Source organism: Macrobrachium rosenbergii, chromosome 29 (genome assembly GCF_040412425.1).
Source record: "Macrobrachium rosenbergii isolate ZJJX-2024 chromosome 29, ASM4041242v1, whole genome shotgun sequence".
NCBI classification, from domain to species: domain Eukaryota; kingdom Metazoa; phylum Arthropoda; class Malacostraca; order Decapoda; family Palaemonidae; genus Macrobrachium; species Macrobrachium rosenbergii.
In genome coordinates, this window is record NC_089769.1 from 13,730,954 (window position 1) to 13,754,840 (window position 23,887).

Consider the following 23,887-nt stretch of genomic DNA (forward strand, 5'->3'; position numbering starts at 1 on the left):
TGACCTGTGACTCAGGAATACTGTTTTCAATCTAGTCAATTTGAATTTTTCTATGCATTCATGTGCCACATTTATAACCGAGTAGGGCTAACTAGATCACTACGTAAATAATTTTTAAGTATTGGACTACTCAATTACACAAAATTTTCAATTAGTTCATATACTGATCAACCACCTACATGTACAGGATGGGTCTTTCTGAATTCATTGACAATACTCTTCCCCAAAGGCTGAAGAGACTAAGGATCAAAATATCTGTGGTGCGTGTGCAAAACAGTTAACTTAATTGCAAGGTTAGTGCTGCAGAAAAATTAAAATTCTATCTGCTTCAGGTAAAAGCATATTTTATACCTGAACTAATCTATTATTACAAAAGAATTGAATATCATCAAAGTGGAAGTATATAAATTAAATAAGTAAACAAAACTATACTTCTTTTTTATTTACTGTTTATACATCTCATACATTACAAATAATTGTAACTTCTTTTCTTCCTGGTAATGGTCTCCCTCGAAGCTTGTAACACAATATATCCAATATTTTCTATAAAAAAAGTCGGTGATGTATATGTATTTGAATATCTGTGTCTCATTCATAAATAATGAAAATGATTCACGTAGCCAGTCTTAATTCATGATCAGGTTCTTTACACATACAACTTTGAACCTTATTCTCCTTGCAATGTGAAACAATCTTAACAACATTATCTCTGATTATGCAAAATGTTACTTTCCTTGAACACCATGATTTTCAAATATAACATCTTTGAAGAACCACTAGGCCTAGGGCTCCTAATTAAACAGTAGAGCATATTCATCAAAAGGCTTCTACTGTGTAATCTGTATACTAAGCCAAAGTTCTGTACAATCTTCATCTACACAACCTATTTGTTATAAAACCTATCTGCAGCTTCAACTTCACAAACCATCATGCCTTAGTCCCTCAAAACATTATAACATAATTATTGATGGTTATTTGATTATGCCAAGACATAAATAAAAATTCTGATAAACAATAATCCTTGAAGTTTGTCCATGCGATCTTTCTCTCATTAACAGATTCAGTCAGTTGCATTAATGAAGCATTTTAATCACCCTGGAATATACATTTCATTATTTTAACAACCAAATGGTAATTTAATAAAATTTCTGTACAATTAATTAGAAAAGAATACCAAGATCAGAGGTGCAATACTATTCAAAAGGAGACTGAACATAAAAAAATAAACAATCTAAAAACATTTGCTTTACTTAAGTCTTTTGATACTATGCTTGGATTCTGTTTTCCATCAACAGTAAAATCATAAAAGGGTTTCCTTACAATACCTGAACATAAAATATGGCATGAATGATAACCAATGAACACCTGCGGTAGCTGAGGGACTTAAATGCATAACTGGCAAAATATATATACTGTACTTATAAATACTGTACTTGGCTGATTGGTCCAATTAAGTCTTTAATAAAAGCAATTCCACTTAGTTATAAGTAGTTTAAGCAATTCCACTAATTCAGGAACAAAATCACTTACAGTAATCCTCATCAACCTTGTATTATTACTTTGCAAGCTTTACTTATCCTTTAAATTACATGCCTACGCCAAATTTGAGTCCAAGATGAGTGGTCCTTCCAATTCATAATTACTTTCTCAGTGTGGTGTTCTAAATACTAAGAAAAATCAAATGAAACAAAAAATGTAATAACTTCACGAATGCTGAAAATGTCTAAAGAAGCCAAACAATGCTTGCTGGTGTTCCAGTGAACTTTAAAATATCTCTATCCACAAAAATACTGTACTGTAGGTACTTTCAACTATTTGCAAAACATACCAAATGCTCTCTAATCAATTACTGGAAAAAAGTTATTAGAAAAAATATCATGGCCATTCCTTAACATAATTGCATTCAGTATACAAACCTGTTTGTATAGCTTTCATATATTCTTGATCTTGTTAAATTCTGCAAATGCATTCAGCAATTCTAAGTTAAAAATAAATTTCAATTCAGAATGTTTTCAAGTCCAGGTACTAATGACTACTTATTGTCAATATCTTAAAATTCAGCAGTAGCAAAGAAAGCAAAATCTTCCATTTATTTATTGCTTCATTTCAGTAAGACCTAAATTTCTTTCAATATGTCTTAACATAAACACCAAAGGCATCAAAATAAATAATCAATCTATTTATATCTTGTCACATTGACTGTTCTTACAGTGCTTCTATTCAAACACATGGCTGGTCATGGTAAATGGCCTTGTCCTTTACAATAACCAGCTCTGACCACATCTGTTTTTCCCAAGAAGTGACTCTTAAACCTATACTGCTTGCAAGATTCTGGCTTTTGACAATTTTAAGGAATGTAAACCTAATGACCAAGTATAGGATTACTGTAGTGTTGGATAAAAAAAAAAAAAAAAATACAAAATCAGTCATGGATACCCCAGGTATAAATCAAACTATTTCCAAGGCATTTTTGGAAATGGGTATTATAGCAACAATTTAAGGCTAAATCAAAGTAATAGCAGTTACTTTTAAGTAATAGCCTTTCTTAGCAATGGAGAGATTCCAGCTCTCTCTCTCTCTCTTTCAACTTGGTGTTAGGGCAAAAGAAGTTAAAAAAATGAAACAATGCCAAGACAGTTAATATACAAGATAGCATTTCAAGAGACATAAAACTCGGAATGAGATAAAGATTAGATCTGACTTGGGTCCCTAAAACCTTGCAGACACTTTTCAAGATTCTGGATATATTATATTTCTAACAGAACCCAAGAGCTGCATCTCCCTCAATATCTGTGGATGCCACTTTCCAAACTGAACCTCAGTCAAAAGGAAGGGACAAGTAGGCAAAGGTGGATGGGTAAATTAAAATGTGTTCATTTAAGTCAGAAAGAAAGAAGCATCCACAATCACTGAACATGGAATAGGGTACAGCATTCCAACAAAATAGGCAATCACAGTTAACTTATACCCAAAATAAATAACCTTGCTATGAAATGTCTTTTGTAAATGTACTCTATTTAAAAAAATCTAAATTTATGATCACTTTTGTAAATGTTTCACAAGTATGAAAAGAGACAGATGACATTACATCCTTGTGATTAAAATGTAAATTAAAAATTGCATAGAATCTCATTCTTTCAGCCCAAGAAAAAGCAAAATGAAAATGCAGTTTAGGTACAATCATGCAATTGCTGTAGAACCTGACTCTCCACCAAGTATCTTAAATTTTTTGGTCACATCTCCATGAAGGGCATGAGAATTTTTTCACTGGCGAGATACAATTCCCACAGACAATCACAAAGGTAAAAACTGACTGATTACCAATAACTTTACAAAAATCATGTACTTTGCTGTTCCACTCCATTACAAAGATATCTGAAATTATTCTATTCCCATTACATAAGTATTTGAACTCATTGTATATCAATCTTTCCAAAAGATGTTTAAATATATGAATATCCAAAGAGTGAGACTTCATGAAATTAACTTGAAGGAACCATACAATCCACTAAGAAACATAGCAGTAATGTTTTGAAAAGTACACCAAAAGTAGTCATCACTGCTGTGATATATCAACAACAGTAAAACAAGATGGCAGTTCACGAATGAAAATGATGACTACAACAGACTTTGACTCAACATTAAAATCAAAATAACTATGATGGTATTTGCTACAAAATAAAAAGAACATAATCACCAGAAAAATCAACTTGAAATACTTGAAGCAAATATCTGCATTATCAAAATATTCTTCCTTTACAAAAATCTAACCCAGCCTCATATTATTAATTTATTTTAGGCATGGAATTACTACTCAAAATAACCTATCAGTCATTCAAAATTAATGTATTGAGGATATTTTTATGCCATAATAAGCCAAATAGAAAAAATCTAAAACACAAACAAAATAAAATATATACCAACACTGTCTAACAACATATAAGTACCCAGCAACAAAATCACCACATATATAAACAAACAATTCTTGTACCATGGCTTAGTTCTTGTGTATCTTCTGAAGAATTGCTAACCATTTACTGTTTTACTACTACTAAAAATTTACCAACATGATTTTCCAATACTTAACAATTATGGCAGATTGTTAAGTAGTTTACCAGACACTGAAATAATTTACTTAGCTGTCAGAGGACTGGCCCCAATGTGGCAGAAACATTCAACCAACCCTGATCATGAGCTCTCTTTCCTGTGTTAGGAGTGCTGAACATAATGAACCTCACACAGTTCAGCAGAAGAAGAAGAAGAAGAAGAAGAAGAAGAAGAAGAAGAAGAATTTTCTTTTACTGAAGTAAAATACTGCTCAAGGCATCCATTTTTCTTAAATGCCTTACAAATTTAGTTAAAATTTACCTACAAACCAACTCAAGTTACTAAATGCACAGTAACCAAGGAAAAGACATTAAAGGTTAAAACTGCTTCATAAATCATTTGTGGAGATCAAGCACAAACAGCTCAAGGATTGTCATGAGTTTTATGGGGTCTCGTCACCTGATTGCCCTGAACTCAGAATCAATTACATTTAATTACTGCCATACAGGGAATGGGAGAACGAATAATTCCAACTTCTACTTGCCAACTCATCTGTCCTATAACAAAAAATACCCTAAAAATTCTCATTGCATAAACAAAAACCAGACTTCAAAAATTTCAGACCTAATAACATTTGGAAAAAGTCTAACACAATTCCCTAATGAAAAATGACAAATTTTGCTCTACAAGGGTACATATACACCTAACAAACAAAATAAATTTAGAAGATTACAAAAGATATATAAGCCATGGTTACAAGTCATCTCCTCTGTTGGAATCATATCGAAAGGTTTGATTGGAATAACCCAACTGGTGGAAATAACAATTCAACAGAAGTTTATCATCTGTACTAACAAGAAAGATAAAGTCACTTTAAAGAGAATAAATCTTTTGTTATAGACTACACATGCTACGTAAAACAATAAGATGGATAAAAACTTAATTCATTGTTTAATATTATGAGATGTAAACTTCTGTGCAGTCCAACTACTGTATATTACAATTTATTTTTTGACAAATCCTCTGTCATTTTAGACAATTTTTCATCTACTTCCTCAGAATATTGACTGAAAAGATCATGTGATATCCGAAAACTTACATTTTCGATTTTGCATAGAAACAATTTTCATTTTACTGTATCTCCAAAAACCCTTTTCAAGACCAAGGGGTTTAGATAACCATAACAAGTCATAGTTAAATATAAAAGGAAATTCGGAGATTGCACTTTCATAAAACATTACAATCATACAACTCTCATCACTGTAGTCTTCACTCATACAAAAATGATCTATACAAGCATTTTTTCTAATGACTCCTTCAATTAAATGTGTTCACTGTGATACTGGCTGAACTTCTGCTACAATTGAAGCTACACTGGTTCCATTATTTAGAGACACATTTTGTTGATCTTTATGGAATTTATCCACCTGAAAAGAAAACAATAATTAAAGGAATGAATGCCTCAATATCTTCAAAATGACAAAAACAAAATCAGGTGCATTTAACACAAGAAATGGGAAATAATTTTTGAAAAATTTTATCAAAATATTAATGAAAAGATTAATATATAAAGTGTATGAATACATACCACTAGCATTTTTAGGGGAAATAATCCAAACTGAACAACCTGTACAATACATACAAATAATACCATATACCTAATACATGAGTTATCATTTTGGCCCTTTTTAATGAGACTGCTGACAAGATATTATTATTATTATTATTAAGAAAGTTTAACCAGACAACTGGCTTACAACATAACTTCTACAATTACTTGACCTAATTTTCAGTTTCCATGATCAGGCCAATAATACATTAAACCAAAATGTTCACACCTAGCCAAGAAAAAAAAAAAAAAGGATGTCAATAGAAAAGGCTGAAGAGGACTTAATTACTTCTTCTGCCATTGGAAAGTACATCATCTGTGGTTAATGGACCTAATGCATACAAATCCACGTCCTTGTCCAGGATATCTTAAAGGTAAAATGAGGCAAAGATTGACTGACATCTCCTTGCATCTGCATTTATGGCAGCCATAACATCTGGGGTCCTCTTAGAGGTTATAGAAATTTAAAGGTTCTTGACCACCCTCATCCTTTGAAATGCTTAAGTACACCTGATGGAAAACTGTTCCAGTTAGATCTTGGAAATTTGATTCCTTTGCTGATGTGTCAACAAGAAAAGTACTGAATCCTGTCTCTTTGAATGTCTCGTCTTCTTAAGGTAGTAACAGATGTCTCTTGCAAAGTAGAGGAAGTCACTGTATGCAATGTTAAAGTTGGAATGGTCAGAGAAGCAGTAATATGACCTGAGCACCAGCTGTCTCAGATACTGCAACAAACTCAGAAGGGAAAGACAGATTCTGGTGATGAACCTCTGGATACATGACAGCCACTAGGAAAGGAAAGAAACTTTCACACAAATTCATGAAGGAATGCGGCAAGGACACCTTTAAAAGTAGTCCCTTAAGGTCCTTGGTAAAACCTCAAGGAATAAACGTCTCCACCTAGCAGCTGGAATTTGCTCTACAAGGAAGGTCTTTCTTGAAGTGATGGAAAGGTGCTATGAAATACATAATATGTGAATGTAAGTCCTTCAATGACTTAAGTTCCAGCACAAGAGGAAAGGTGGCTCCGTGGTCTTGACTGCAATATCTAAATTTCTTTTGAAGTTCCTAGCAAAACATGTTATCTAAAAATAATGGAATATGATTGGCAAGTTGGTTGCTGTTCCTCTCATAAGTCAAAGGAGTTTGCTGCTCCACCTGCCTGGAAGAGGATGAAGGCCAAGAGACATGAAGAGGCAATGGCTGAAGCACAGACATTCAAAAGGTCTTAACTCCCAAGACCCTGCTCAACATCCTCCAGTTGTGGGGTGCCCTGGCTGGAGCAGAACCTGTGGGAACCTGTGGATGTCTAGTGAACCAAAAGCCTCTTCAAGGCTGGCAAGGATCTGTGATGGTACACAAATGCAGAAGCATATTCAACACTTACACTGCTATGACTACACAGGTGCATTAAGCAACATCTTGAAGTAACCACAGGTTCTAGACTGCTATGTGATGCACAACTGAACCAGTAATTAGACTGTTTCAACTTTGATGCGTGGCATTCTGTTTATGGAATGCTGAAGGTTATACACCAAACAAAATGCATGGAACTTGTGGTTCTGGGCTCATAGCAAAGAGATTAACTGTGCTCTACTGATCTTACTGACTTGCAAGTTCAGTCACTACACCAAAGGCAGAATCTGATGTTAAGGGTATCAGCGAAGAAGATTCATCCTTTTGGTACAAAGATGGCATGATCTGGACCTCCTTGGCCTTTGCCTAATTAAAGATCTTACAAGCCAAATGACCAAGAGGCACAGATCAAAATTTACAACAGAAATTTGAAATTTAAATTATTCTCTCTTTATCCCTAAGGGTGTTAGTTAAACCGGCCTTCATTAGCATCTACTCCTGTTCGTAAGTCTACAGCAATTTTTTTCTCAAAATCACCATATAAATTTTACTTCTCTAAGTAGTGCATATTCCAAGTGTGTTACAAGTAATAAACAAACAAATAACTACTTTCGACAGTCTCCCCTAGAGACTACAAAAACTTAATTATGACCATTCTCAGATTTGAGGTAGGGAAGCAAAAACAGGAGGCTACCTTCCTCATCAAGTCCCTAACAAGATAAGAACATTAAAACTCCCCTACCCATACAGCTCCACTCTATTACTAGAGCACTTACTAACAATATTAAGGATTCCAAACCTTTTTGGGTCAATTTTATGATAGAATAAATTTCTCCCATCTTCATTCAAACCCTTATGCAGTGTAAGAACTCTCTAACACAATATTACCCTAATATCATATAACAAACATTATGATGTTCCACAGGATATTAATTCACAAAACAAAAACTACAAAAAATGATGTTACATAACCTAATGAGAAACATTATTCATAGAGCTGTGCTTCCATTCATTCCCGTAACTATTAGTAATTTTTTTGCAAATGAGTGGTTATTATAATGAAAAGTTTGGTAAAAACCCTCATCAACATAAATAAAAAACTGAAACACAATGCACCTTCCACAAGTGCTGAAGTGTATAAATATGAAAATAAATGTTAATGTTACTGTTCTAAATGCTAAGCTATTCCACTCCCCTCTCTCATTTTCAGGCTTCCTTCTTGCACTGACATTTCTACATGATAAAACATTATCATCTCTCTTGGACTTTTACTCAAGATAGTGAATGTACAATGGGCATGAATTGTTGGATGACTCTGGATAGTTAGTCTGACAAAATGTTAGTCAATCATCTCACAAATGGAATTCGCAAAGTGTACTTACAATTTTCCTGATGTAACTAAGTGTTTTCATATTGGGCTCTTTGCTATCCTTATGCTCTCTGACATTTTCTGGTAGATAAGGTGGGTTGATCACAACATGGTTCATCACTAAAATACTGGGGCCCACCCAAGTTACCTCTTCTATCCTGGTAAAGGAAAATAAAGAGCAAGAAAAATTACATATCACATACAGCATATATAATGCAGTTGAACTGTAAGTGCCCTTTTATCTTAAATTCAAAAAACTTTATTAAAACCATTTTCAGCCTCTTATCACAGAAATTTTTAGAAATACTGGGTGGTCTAGTTTATTTCCAATTTGCTTGCATGCCTTACAATAAAACAAATGACATTTTTATAATACCATAAGGTTTTATATATACTTACCCCATAATTACATAGCTATTTGTGTCTTTTAAATGACAACTTAAAATTTTGAAATTGCAGGTCACACTAGTTTGTTTTGGTTATGGCGACATGCCCCGCCCACTTTCAAGGGAAGAATAGGTACAACATAGCAAAGAGCTTCAATTTGTTTATGCCCTTATGTCTGAGCGAGGGGAGACAGGCGGGCTCCTATCATGTAATTACTGGGTAATAAAAGGCCTTAGGAATACAAATCACTTTAAAGTTTAATATTTGTTCCCAAGGAAATGCAAATCATTGCTTTTTATGTAGGAGAACCATGAAATCCCCCATAAGGAAATTCAAGTCACAAAGTAGCCAATTCTGGCTACCACAACTAATGGGTTCAGAATACGGCTCTACCACTACTCCTTCCCCCTGTTAAAGGGAATAGTGGGGGGACACAAACCTCATAAACTAGATCTCTAAGACTGGGCGCTCAAAGTGTAGTTACTGTATTTAGTCCAGTCCCAGGTGATACTTTGGCATAGATGCTGCTCTGGGAATGATGAAAGGAAGAGAGTGAGTCCAGTTACTACATTCAAACCCTGAAGCTTACACTAAGGTAAAGTACTCGGGCAACATACTTGTTTGTCCAAACAGTGCTGGGTGTCTAGACAGCTTGTTGAGCAAATACCACAGGTCCCAAGGAGAAGGTATCCAGAGACATGTGGGCTACACCCCTCATGTAGAATAAGGTAAAGGCTGTCTGCCTACATCAGATACCTGCATTCAATACCTGGCAAACTTTAAAGTTCCTCCAAAAGGCTAAGGGTGGCCCCAAACCTGACTTTGTGAAGGATGGGTGACATCCTCTTAAGAGGAGTCATATACCTAGAAAATGGGTATTCCTGGAGGTGGTGTCTTTGCACTTGCCTCTACTTACAAAAAGGCAACAACAATCAAGATCACACCAGGTGAAAAAGCATCTCTTCTGGCTCACCACTAACAAAGTCTCAGAGGGAGAGGATAGAAAAACCCTTGAATTGCCCAACATTTTTCTGAATTATCTGATTTATTACAAAAATTGCACACAGTCAGAAGTCTGTAAAGGTGATGCAGGAGCCACCTTTCTCTTCTAAGAATTAACATTACAGTTGTCCGATTTCTTTGCAGAAACATTTTTGAAGGTCTCTGACCATTCATAGCATTCTATTTCTTTTGAAAGGAAATTTAGCAACCAATCTAAATCACTTTCATGGCCTGATCCTTCTCTAAACTACTCCATGTGAATGTAATGTGGCAAATGAGACAAAATCACTGGAATTAAAATTACACCATCCTGATCACCATCAACACCAAGGGTCTTTAGGGAAACAGTCTCTTAGGAAATTGCCTACCAAGCTTCAAGGCACTGATTTCACTAGAATAGGCTTCTTTCTGAATACAGTAAAGCAGTTCCAACTTGGCAATGGCCAACTCACTAACAGTCAACCCACCTGACAGTTTTAAAAGATTAGGCCTACAATTATGACAAAACCTAAGTACCCGGACAATAATTTAAGTTTTAAAAAAGTAATCCCAGCTCTCAAAGACAGCTACCTTGTGTGTTGGACAAGATGAATTCCAAGCCCCCAAGAGCCAGATAAGACACAAAAGGCCTCGCAATTCTTCAAAACACTACGACAAGACTAAGGCTAGCAGAACAAGCCTTGAGGGTGGTCTCTCAGTCAAAGGACTCTTCCACAGGCTCTTCAGCACCTGAAAAGGCTGTGGAGAGTCACATTCCACTTTGGAGGCCAAAGCTATTGAGGTGGGCAAAACTGTTCAGTGCTCCTACGAGCAATCTTCAGCATGTGAATAGGCTGTGGAGAGTCACATTCCACTTTGGATGCAAAGCTATCGAGGTGGGAAAAACTGTTCAGTGTGCCCATGAGCAATCTTCAGTACCTGAATAGGCTGCAGAGTCACATTCCACTTTGGATACACATATCGTATTATACAAACATCAACATAACGAATATGCATCTTTTCCATGGATCTTTTAAAATGTTATGCCTTAATTCACAGTATCCAATAATATTGTACATATATTCTTATATTGATTTTGTATTATAAATTGCGATCATAGTGATCAATGTTTTGGTTTGGAAATCGTTTACGCGGTGTTTATTTCATCCCATTTAACTCAGTTCAGAGTGCTTTTCTCGCCTCTAGTTGGCATAAATAAATCTCCAGATACTTTATTTATATGGGGCAAGGTTATTTTTTGTTATACTGTACAACGTGTTTTTAAGTCCAAATATAACTTAAATACGTCTCGTTATGAATTAATTTAGCTATTTTTTTCGTTAAAAGATGATGCTGGCCGTTTGGGGGCGTTTGTTTTGTGTAAAAAAAAATCAAGATTCTGTTAGCTATTTTCACTTGATATCATATTATGAGCTTTACGTATTTATCATTTATCGGCGTAAAAATAGAAGTAATGTGTTCTTTCATGCCCAGTAGTTTTGATTAAAATACTTTCTTTCCAATTTTAATTACGGTCGAGTTTTATCCATGCTGCCGATGCACGATAATTTATGGTCATTAGCAGCTTGAACATTGTTTTCTCAGCTTCAGCTACAACTTGCAGCTTAAATTTAGCAGTATACTTCCTTGCCGATCTTTTATCCATACCGAATAAGGGTATAATGTAAAAATATATCAGTCCTATTCTACTTAACATCATTTGTACTATAACCTATGGTAATTGATTACTGTACGATGGTTGAAATACAAGTTAAAGAATGTTGTTATCTGATTCGGTGATAAACAAAACAACAGTTTCTCAGTCAGATGTTTATGGCTGTACGCATTTATGCATGAGTATAACGTTACTAACAATACTTTCATCATTCTCTGTTACTTTTTTAACTAGAAGATGGGATAGAGAGTTCGAGGAAAAGAAGCTGGCCTACTGTAATTTGGTCTCTCTCGCTGCCTGCGCCCGCGTGAAATTTAAAATTATTATATAAATATTGTCGTATTGGTATTAATTGCTTACCCCATTGCAAAATCAAATTATTGTAAGGTGAAATATCGTAACTAGAGCACTACCTGAGTATTTTAATAGTTTCATCACAAAAAGTGCATTTAGCCATGAAAATGAGATGAAAATACAGTAATTAGTGAATATTTCTCAGTGAAAAATACTGTGAATTGGCGGATTTTCAGTGAATAATGCGCAAATATGTTCCATGGAGCAATTAGCAAATAGGTGAGTCAGTGAATGATGAGACCACGAATACAGGGGGTTTACTATATATATATTTATATATATATATATATATATATATATATATATATATATATATATATATATATATATATATATATATATATATATATATAAAATAAGATACTGACAATCTATTGATGGCCACCCTTAATAAAAGAAAAAAGTGCCACTCCAGTCAAGTGCCAAATTGGTAACCAACCAGACCAAGAAAGAATGACATACTACGGAGAGCTGGAGAGTAGGGCAGAGGTTTTTCCTCCTTTTCACACCAAAGTAGCTTAACAATAAGTTATACTGTACATTATTATCAAGTTGTCTACTTTCTCTGGTTTTGGAAGATAAAGTATACAACAAATATTCATATTTGTAATTATGTTTGATCATTATTTATGACAATGGTAATGAAAGCTAGGGAGCCTCTTCCTATTATACATACTACGGCATACTATGAAAATTACAATAAAGCAGAGTACTTACGTCTTACAAATAGTTAAGAAAAGCTTTTGCCCATCTGGAGTTACTCCTGCTTGCATTGCCTGGATAAATCGTTGTTTTGCATCTATATTCCGCTTTGCCCGGCTATTAAGCTAAAAAGAAATAAAAGTACTAAAGTTATTCATAGATTTTGTAGCCTAAAATCCAAAACAAAACAAAAAAAAATAGCCAAACTTGTAAAAGTAGTTTTCTAATCAAGAGTGTCAATGCCCTAACAAAAGTTATTTCATAATTGTACAAAGCCTCTTAAAATATCACATTACTCTGCAATAGTTGTGTTAATAGTACAATAAAAGTCTGAGCTACAAAGGGCATCCATGAATTTCTAAGTGATGCCTTTGAGATTCAGGCAAAGATGGGTTAAAATTTTTGTACACTGTTCCAACTTACATACTCAAGCTGTTATATCAACAATTAATCAAATATAAGGGTTTTTTGTTATTAGTATTATCTACAATTTCAATATTATTAAGTACAGTAGTTTAACGATGTCACTCAGCTGAAATACTACCTCGCACAGGCTGGCCAAAAGGGTTCATTTAAAGAATACTGTATCTAGTAAACTGAAGTTCTTTAAAAATTCAATATAACTGGATGAATAAAGAATTACAGAAGATTCCAACATCATTTCTTTAAGTCATATATGTATTGTGAAAACTTTAAATTCTCTGTATGCTGAAGTTACATTTAAATAAGATATATTTGACTGAAATAATCAACACACAATCACGTGTGGAACAGAAATAAATTTCTGACTCACATCAGGATCGAACCCAGGTCTTCCAATTGAAAGGTAAGGGCGCTGCCCACTAGGCCACTCAAGTCATAAAAGAAGTTGGAACCTGAGTGCCACTGCACACAAGGAATTACCTGGGCAAGTTAACTGCTTGCATACCAGCACGTTTTCCCCAACTTCCCGACTCAGCAATGACCCAATTGACAGCATTTCATTTGAATTATCCCTTCTGAGTGAATGTGATGGAAGGGATAATCATATTCACTCAGAAGGGATAATTCAAATGAAATGCTGTCAATTGCGTCATTGCCGAGTCGGGAAGTCGGGGAAAACACGCTGGTATGCAAGCAGTTAGCTTGCCCAGGTAATTCTTTGTGTGCAGTGGCACTCAGGTTCCAACTTCTTTCATGACTTGTGTGGCCTAGTGGGCAGCACCCTTGCCTTTCAATTGAAAGACCTGGGTTCGATCCTGATGTGAGTCAGAAATTTATATATTTGACTGTTGTGTCTGCCTACATTTTCTGGGTACAGTACAGGGATTTAGTTATGCATGGGTCCAGTGTGACTGTGTGAACAATTTAAAAGACAAGATAAAAACTACTTTATTGTGGTGGGGTCTTTGGTTTGAATAAGTCATACCCCAATGATGAATTTGGTCTTCTTTCATTCATTATAAGACATTATTTCACAAGTTTGTCATTTGTTACAAATACAATGGTTTTCATATATTAAATAGTTACTGAAAGGACAGCCTACTTCTGATCAATTCACAATTTTTGCAGCTTTAATCTTTATCTTTTATAGTCTGTGAAATGAAAACTAAATTGGAAGCACCTAAAAATTTTTATGATAATAGTTATGAAGGGCAACTACAGCAATTTTAGTCACAAAATTTTAAAAATTCTGTGGTGGCATATCTTTAATGCCACTGAAAATGACAAATTTCTATGGTGGCATATTTCCAATTATCTTTAGTACTGTATGTATTGCACATAGTTCTGCCCTGAATTTATGAAAAAACATAAATTAGTTTTACTAGGTGATATGGCAGCATATCCTAAGCTTGCTTGGGAACCTCCAGCGTAAACTGCAAAGTGTGAACCTTTGTGTTATGTTCAACTTTGTGTTGTTCACAATACTCTAAAGTATTGTGACTTTTGGATAAATAAGACATATGGGTACAATCAGGCCTTATGGACACTCGAAAGAAGAGAAAGCTTTAGTCCAAGAAGAATTTTAATTCTCACATTTATTGATACATTAAGATGATTAGCTGTCACTGTTAAGTGTGGAAGATGGTTATAAGGAAAAATTACTTGTTTGTATTTTTTATTATATTTGACACTTATCCGTCATGACACAGACCTGTGACTTTCACCTCTTTAAACTAGTAATGTACTGTATATGGGAATTATTTAAAAACATTAACACAGATTCTAAGTCGTTTAATGAATAGACTATCATTAACATGCTGATTCAAATGCTGATCCGTACGATTGACTTTTGTGGTCTAATGATAAATACGGTAATTGCTTTATAAAGAGACTATACAGTCACCATCCTACTTATGAACGAGTCACAATTATATCTTGAATTGTTTGTAAGTTGGTTTTTAGTATGTAAATATGTAGTGTGTAAATTTTGTCAATGTTTATATTCCCAAGTTAACTTGGGAGTCATAGATTATACCATTTTCACTGCATATTTACAAGATGCAGTATTATAAAGAATTATTTTAATGCTAAAAAGGTTAAAAGAAGAAAATAAAATTTAATTCATGTTTGGAAAGTTGTGAACTTGGAGAGAATTTCGCAGGAGCAGTGTCTGACATTGGAAGTTCACAAAGTATACAATGCACACTGCCATCTATTGACAAAAATGCACACTAAACATCTTCTATGGGGAGAGGTAATAGAGAAAATGGGAATTCACAATTCATTAAAGACTGAGTTAAATTGGAAAGATAGAAATAAATAGGAATATTTTACGAGTATGAATAAGTATTCTCGTGATTGAAAGAATAATACATGGTAGTTTATCTTGAGAATACTCAGGATAATTAGGAAAGTTATTAAAAGTACACGTTCTTCTTCTTCCTGTTCTTTGCAAAAATTCTTACTAGAAGAATAGGCATGCAGAGCAAAATCTGAACTTGTGACCATGTCTATTCTTAACTTGAATGTCCGTAAGCAGGGTGGTGACTACAGTACTAGTTTATCGGCAATCTAGGTTGTATGAGATACTTCTCTGATTTGATTTTATGCATCTTTGCATTCACTTTTTATGTGCACTATATGAGATTTCCACTTGGTGTGTATCAAACACCAGAACCTAAGACTTTACTGGTTTGCTGACAGGTATTAATCTCTCATTTTAAGTTTGACTTCATGCTTTCACTGTAATCTTAGATCTTTATAAAACACAATTGATCAGGATCAGGTCTTGTCTGAATTTTCTTTTTTCTTTGTTACGTAAGCTCATATCCTACATTCACACTCAAAGTATTCAACACTTTGAGGCATTCGAGGTGTCTGATTTATTCAAAAGACATGGGTTATCACAATCTGTCCAGGCTACGATAAAGCTATATTTAAAGGATGAATGAACACCTCTCTCATGAGGTGTACTTGGGAATGCAGCCAGACTTATACAATGCTCCCATTGAATTTGGGTCAACAATCCTCAAGACCAAACCCAGCACTAGGAGCAAGGCTTGCCAACAGACTTTCACATGCACTACTAGTATTCTATACTGGAAATCTGACATGCTATCAACCTCACCCTCCCCAAGAGCTTGGGGTAATCAAAATAGCATTCAGTGCCAAGCAGGGTTTGTCATCCAAAGAACATTCCTGACAGTGTTAGAAAGGTACAAAAGGAGCATGTAAAGGGCAAGAAAGCCTTGCTAATTTAGCTACAGCAGCTTTTTAAATCTTGAAGAAAAATGATATCCAGACTTGAACACTCTGTCATTCATACCTACCACCAACAGCCCACACAACCCAAGTTCATGGGATGGAGTCTGTAAGGTTCAAGCAAGGTTTTGAATTGAATTGAATAGAATATATGAGGTCATTAAGTGCTGAAACGGATACTGACAGTAAAAGGTTTGAAAGATGTAACAGGAGGAAAACCTCGCAGTTGCACTATGAATCAATTGTTAGGAGAGGGTGGAAAGTAAGATGGGAGAAAGACAATATGAAAGGAGGTACAGTAAAAGGAACAAAAGGGTTGCAGCTAGGGGCCGAAGGCACACTGCAAAGAACCTTAAGTAATGCCTACAGTGCACTGCATGAGGTGCATTGACAGCACAAACCCCTAAGGGGGCAAGGTTTTGAAGCTCATCATTCAAAACCTATGCCAAGGCCTTAGGTTTAGGAACATTCTTTTAATGTCATATTTATCTTTATGAAAATATTTCCACCTCAAAGTTGTGACTTTCACATTATTATTGTTATTAGTATTATTAATCAGAATGAAGATGTCCAGTGTATACCTTAATAACACTAAGTATATTTAGACTTATTTCCTACTACACAACCATCAAAAGGACAAAGGTTATACTCATGACTGCAAAATGCTAAGACACTTACTTTATCAAGGTTTAAAGATGGGAGGGATGGTAAAGGTGAAGCTGCTGCCTCCTTTAATACCGTTACTTGTGATACATAGCTGAGATTCACCATTCGAATGTCACATAACGATGTTCGACCACTACTAGCAGCAGATTCTGATAACAGTGGTTAAGGGATTGGATATACAGCGTAATAACCAAAACAGAATATAATACACAACTATCCATGAAAAATGGGCCACAGATAATGTCAAAAGAGAAGAGAAAGGACCTTGCACTGATGTAATCCAACATGTAAAATTTTTTCTTTTATACAGAGCAGCTATTACCAAATAATGTAGATGAGATTTTCATATTAAGTAACTAAAAGTACTAACTGAAGTACTACAGAATTCAGCTTTTAAAGTAGGACATGAACCCTCTAGCAAATAATTGTTCCCAAAACCCTGTGTATTATTCAAACATAAGCAACTACTGAAACACTCATGGAAAAAATAAGTTACGTTGAAATTGTCAAAAAGATACAGTACAAATATAAGTAGAAGAGCAAATGCTAAAATTCTAACAGAATGTACTTATTGAAATTATTCTTCTCAAATCTGAAAGCAATTATTTAACATGAACTCTATTCCAAATCATCTCTTATCATTACTTTTCATAGCCATACCAACATAAGTGTCTATTGTGTTATATGAGATAGTTGGCTGCCGGAAGAAAATACTAAATTTGTAAAGTAATTAACAATTTTCCTAAATATACTAAAATTGGCTGTTGAAGTTCAGTAACAAGTAGCTTAATTGGTGGTAAGTAGGGAGGTATGGCATGGCAACACCCACCCACTTGTTAGAAACCCAGTAGTTTTTCCTTCTGGCTTGGGCACTAGATGGGAAAGATTGAGGCATGATTTTGATAATAGGATCTGGTCTGCATATTTATGAACACTGTCCGATCTTTTAAACTATTTGTATTTTTCATAGGCACACAAACCCAAGCCTTTTACATAGTAGTATTCTTCAGAGCAAACTGGAATAGGCTGTTCAAATTTGGTAACTACCAATTGGTGGAAATGGGGTAAGTGAAGGAATACCCTAACTCACCCACTATCACCAAGCGCTTTTTTCTTTGACATCAGGGACAAAATGAGGTGGGGAACATGATTTACACCTCAGGTTTGTAAACCTAGGAAAAATAACTTTAAAAACTTTTTTATTCGTTCCTATAAAAAGTTAAACCATTACCTTAGGTGGAAAGCAGCCTTTTAATCAATTGATAAACAGAAACTCCACCTGGAAACGTCATGTTCCAGGTCATGAAAATGAGCATGGAAGCAATCACTTCTGTAACTCCTATTCGATCTGATATAATGAGGACAGAGCGACAAGGCCCTGAGCCTGAGTGGAAAGTCTGTAATCTTGCTTAAAAAAGGAAAACTCACAGAACCTAGTGTGACCGTCTAAGGAGTAAAACAAGTCAGCTAGCTCAATCTGCTGCTTGTGGGTAAGATCCAACTTCTTCCAGTTTAATAATTTAGTGTTCATACAGGAATACAAATCACTGACTTTTGTGTATGAGACCCATTCCCTATGCAGGAGGCTGTCTCTCAACTCACTGGCAACCTGAATCTCCACGCAGTAATGTCATATTCCTGGTCCTGATACTGAGCATAACAGCAGCAACTCCTATTAGTCTGGCACAAAGAAGCTAGACTGATAGTGTCATAGTGTCCTGAGCCTGACGAAGAAGTGTCTGGAATCTCACTCGTACAGGAAAGTCTTGTAGAGCTAAGTGTAACCCCTACGAGAGGTAGCACAAAACTGATGGATTCATGTTATAACTCTACCACTGAACCCTACCTACTTGTTAAATGGACAGTGGAGAGAGTTGCAACTTATACTCTGAAGCTCTGCTCTAAAAACTAGATGCTCAATTGTATAGCTTACCTGCATCTGCCCCCATTCCAGTACATACATACTTGACCTGAGCTGCTACCTTTCAGAGGGAGGAAAGAAGGAAGATGGAAGAAACGAGATCAACACTAAATCCAACCCGAGCCTTATGCCCTCTGCGTGAGAGGAGCTTGGGTGACTACACAACCTCTGAGTGGCCACCAATGATCCCAAGAAGAAGGTATCCAGGGATTTAGGGGCGATGGTCCTTAGGTAGTATCTGGTAAAGGAGGTCTGACATCAGGCACCTGTCCTTGTCACCTGAGGTGCTGAAAAGTTGCTCCAAAATGCCCTTGACTTCATAAGCTCTTATCTGAACTTTATGTGTGCCCACTTTGCTGGACCAGTTGTCAGTGTGTTTGATTGAGCACAAAGCCAGAAAGAAAAGATGTTCCTGGACACTTCTTGTGTTTGTTGGTACTAACAAAGTCTCCAACACTAGCCAAAGAGGTCAGGGCCTAGGAAACATGCATGTTACTTTAAAAATTTGAGTAATTCTACATAAGAGCCCTGCATGGAGGTACTGTTTACTGATGAAACTTTTCGACTGAACAGTATAGGAAAAGGTGTATATGATGGAGTACAGGTATGAAAAATTTACTTGATAAATTTAAAATCTTTTGTTTTTGCATTCATCACCAAGGGGCTGGTACTAAACAAGGCGCCCCACAGATCTTTTCTACGTAAAACATAAACAAAAGATAGTAAATTTCTCATATTTCCATATATTTTTCAAGTTATCTCAATTGTACTGCATCATATACACCCTTTTCTTCATCCCTCAGCCAAAATAATTTCACTTGATAAGCAACATCTCCGTGAGGTGATCTTCCTTAGAATTACCTAAATTTTTAAAGTAATTTGCATGTTTCCTGGGTATACAAGCCTTAGCCTTACATACATGAACCAGCTGTGATCTGGATAGGCTAACAAGGAGGGTAACCCTGATGGAGTGGTGGTCTAACCTTAATCTCAAACTCATGCCAACTGAGAAATGACAATTTTCTTGCTTCTAAATGCATATTTAAAAACTTATTTCATGGATGCATATACTCTCTCTCTCTTTCTCTTGATCTATTTACCTAAAGACATGCAGCCATAGGATTCCATTAAGGCTAGGCTATGATGACTGCATGATTATATTCAGCACCATAGGCATTGCTAACGAGATAAATGACATACAAATGGTGTTTTGCCTAAAAGTCTGTTTTATTATAAGGGGTAAAATTATGAAACTTTTTATATGGCAGGCTGAAGTGATAAAGATATATGTAAGACACAATCTTAAAATGTGTACCCTATGCAATTTCCTAGCCTAAAGTAGTTAAAAGTTACTAATTGTTTTCCAGTAAATAACAAATATTTTATACACCATAATAATACTTGAATGCAATTCTAAAACTCAAAATAATGATAACTACCAGGTCCTTACCCTACTAGGGTAAATGCTCGGAGCATGAGACACTGCAACATTCGTCCACTGTTTGGACACTTCCAGAAAATGCATTCGAACACACCCCCATCAGCATCAGTGAGATTTGTGCCCCATCTACACAACACGCCGAGACCTCTATGTTCTTATCAAAGTAACAGTTTTCTCCTAAACTATGAAAAATGGCATATTTCAGATTAAACAGAGGTTCATTAAGATTTAGCCGTGCACGGTGCTAACTTACTGGCCATGACGCTCTCGAAACTTTTACTTAAAACACTTTAAAAGTGGACGAATGACGCCATCTCGATATTAGTAGAGTTTCTTGTGTAAACAAACTGCCCATTTCCTGTGTAAATCTGCAAAATATTTGTACCCATAGATGCTGACACCGTTTCCTTGAATCAGTGGTATATGCTGGAGCATTTCAGGGCTTGGACGGGGAACTCTACGAATTTTCGGGACGCCAGAGCGCTAGATATTTAAATAACTAAGTACCTAAACACCAGAATAAGGTTAAAAATTTAGTAAATGTATTACATATTCATTATAATTCATTTGAAAATATTTGTTGTTGGAGCAAACCAGATTCCTGAGACAAATTTCAACGGTTTTGCTGTGAACATTACGATGTAGCTATTTTTCGCATTTTCCAATTTTTTTATTTATTAATATACATTATATACAGTATAATATATATATATATCACATACACAGCATAAATTTTGTCAAATATAATGGTGTTTTAAGTAATAATTCTGGATTTAAAACCTTTATTTCAGTCCTGTACTTTGACGTCATGGCATCTTGACTTTCGTACCAGTTCTAGATAAATTGTTATTCTCAATTTTCTTGCATTTTCACCAAAGTGGTAAGACTCATATGTAAACATTACACGTCTCAGGAGTATACATAGTAATAAGGACTTAGTAAATGAAAAGTCCTAACAACAAAATACTACATTTCTATTGTAAACAGTTCACTAATGCATCGTCCACTCTCGGATGTTCATGGCAGCCAGATGTACAATAAGGCTGGAAAATTGTTCCCACCACATTTCGCTACTTTGATGGAGTAAAGTACTGTAAACAAACATTCTCTCGTATTTTAAGTGGTATTGTGAATGAATTAAGAACAAAATGTGCATAATTACAATCAAATAAGCACTGTGGAGCTTCTGTAGTGATGTCAGTAAGGATAAAACCATGGATTACAGGTATAAATGCATTTCAGTTCAACCACGCGACAGACGGGAATTCCATATCTCATATTTTCATTAGTATAGGCAACAAAATGTTGTTTTATCATGATGATTACAACTAAAATCTTGAGTAATATCTATAAACATTACATATATATGCAATTAGTGTCAGTACACCATTAAATGAGCACTGGGAAGGAAGTGTTCAATTGCCACTCAATTTTGCCTCATCATTTGAGAAGATGCCATTTTGGATTCCAAATTGCCTTCAACACCTATTTTACAAAGACATCACATGCTTATTTTGGTTCGTATGGCAGGTTCCTATAGCTCATTTCGTTAATGAAGCTTCAATCTTTTGAAAGGTTTTCTTAAGTTTAATTTTTTTGTTATTTCTCAAATATCGGGTGAAAAGTGAAAATTCTGCAGCCCATGTGTCTCAACCCTGATCATTTACCCTGCATGATATTATTTTGAAAACATTCCATAAACTTAATTTATTCTGAATAAGAACCATCAATGAGAATGTCCTTGTATTTCTTGTATTTCACTTGTTTTGGGTTTTCCCCCCACCCAAAAACCCACTTTCAAGCTGTGGTCCCCCAAATTGTAGGATATAAGTGGGGTTCACTCTAATTTAAAGTAATTATTTGCCATAATTTAAAGTAATTTTTTGCCAACAATATGAACATTTGAAACATTTAAAGCACACATTAAAACATAAAAAAATTACATTTTCAAATCCAAATTGCATTAATAATTTAAAATAGGCTAAAACAATACCATTTTCTTGAGGACTCTGAACATTTCTGACATTCGTTTTGTTAGTAATCGAGTACTTTTGGATAAAGTGGACCCCACCCTCATATCCTACAATTTGGAGGCCCACAGTGCGAAAGTGAGGTTTTTGGGTGGTGGGATGACATAGTATGAGTGAAAATACAAGAACCTTAATCCTAACAACAGTCCTCATTCAGATTAATCAAGTTTACTGAATGTTTCCACTCTTAATATCATGCACTTAGGTAAGAACCTGCTACCCTAGGTTAGGTTAGGTGTTTCAAGTTAGGTTCCTTGCTAAGGAAACGAACCTCAGAAATGTTCAAAGGACATTAAAAAATAGGAAGATGATGGACCTCTTTTCAAGCCCAAAATGCGACAATGGTTGAAAGTAAAAATGTACCCTTAAAACACAGGACACTGATATTTTCACGCCCAAACTGCAATAATGATTTAAAGTAAAATAATACTACACACACGCGTATATATACACACCCAGTTAAACTACGCTCGATATATTCTGGCTACCACACCAACACAATGGCCTGAACCCAACCAGGCTAAGATGGACTGGCCCGATCTACCGTAAGTTTGGCTGTATTAAAGAGCTGTATGAAAAGGATACTCAAGGTTAAAAGCTTCACATGAGAATCGAATGCTAACACTTCGCCTTGCAACTCTTCATGGAAACAAGTCTTGCAACTGACTGTGCTCCCAATATTAAAACACTCGTTTGACTCGGCCATCTTGCAATGTTCTGCAGAGTATTTGAAACATCCAGCCTGTGTTGTTGTTGTCGCCTGGAGTGAACATAAGAAACGCGTGAAACGGCCGAGTCTCTGTTTCGAGCCCGTTCCTTGTGGGTCTCGATCTCCTACTAGGAGATTCACAGCTCAGCTGGCAAATGTAAACAACGTACTTAAAACACTTATAGTATCGTTGCATTTATGGATTAATAACAAAAGCAAGTCACACCACCTTGGCGTTTATACTACCGTGGGCCGTAAGTAGTGTCGAATCTGGCACACAGGATCTTAAGGCTCAGCTGGTAGTTGTAAACAAGTCGCTGTAATGCCGTCAGTTTTAACTCATTGTTTGTTGTAATAGCATAATCTAGTTGGAACTTTGCGTTACTTCTTAGACGATGTCGAAAAGAATAGAAATAAAGAGCAGCAGAGATGGATAACAAGAAATTCAAAACGTTCGTTGGACTGTTTGCCCGATTAATAAATAAGTCGAATAAGAAAAGTTGAAAAAGTTTGTGCAATAATAATCTAGCTATAAAAAAATTAAATTTAGGTTGGGGACAAGACAATTCTAAGGGTTTTAAGATATACTCAATTGAGATTCCCCCACCGCCCACCCGCACCCTCCCCCCCCCGCTCCCCCGCCCGCTCAGGCGGCCCAACACATTCAGAACTAGAATTCATTACTTTCGAATCATCCTGATATTTGTGTTCGTTCTATTATTTTTTCACCTTGTTAAGAACCGTCTCGGTATAATTATAGTCGCACAGTAAGAACATATAAGAACTTAGAAGAGATCCATCTTAAAATCGTTGTCGAGAAAAAACAAGTATAAAATGCACCGAAGATTCTTCGGGGCAATAGAGTTTTCTGTACTGCGTATAATGCTGTATGAAACTCTCGGCCACGGCCCATGAAACTCCCAGCCGCGGCCCATGAAATTTTCAGCCACTGCCTG

The 23,887-nt window shown here is 35.5% G+C and overlaps 1 protein-coding gene across 1 annotated transcript; it reads right to left on the minus strand.

Annotated features, from left to right (window-relative positions):
* Positions 1 to 427: 427 nt before the first annotated feature.
* LOC136854606 (protein LSM12 homolog B-like) lies at positions 428 to 23,055 on the minus strand. Its single transcript, XM_067131116.1, has 5 exons — positions 22,808 to 23,055; positions 16,843 to 16,979; positions 12,496 to 12,605; positions 8,395 to 8,539; positions 428 to 5,474 (listed from the first exon to the last, which is right to left on the minus strand). Exons 1-5 carry the CDS (start codon positions 22,926 to 22,928, stop codon positions 5,379 to 5,381), a joined length of 609 nt encoding a protein of 202 aa, XP_066987217.1. The 5' UTR covers positions 22,929 to 23,055; the 3' UTR covers positions 428 to 5,378.
* Between the last annotated feature and the right edge of the window lie 832 nt (positions 23,056 to 23,887).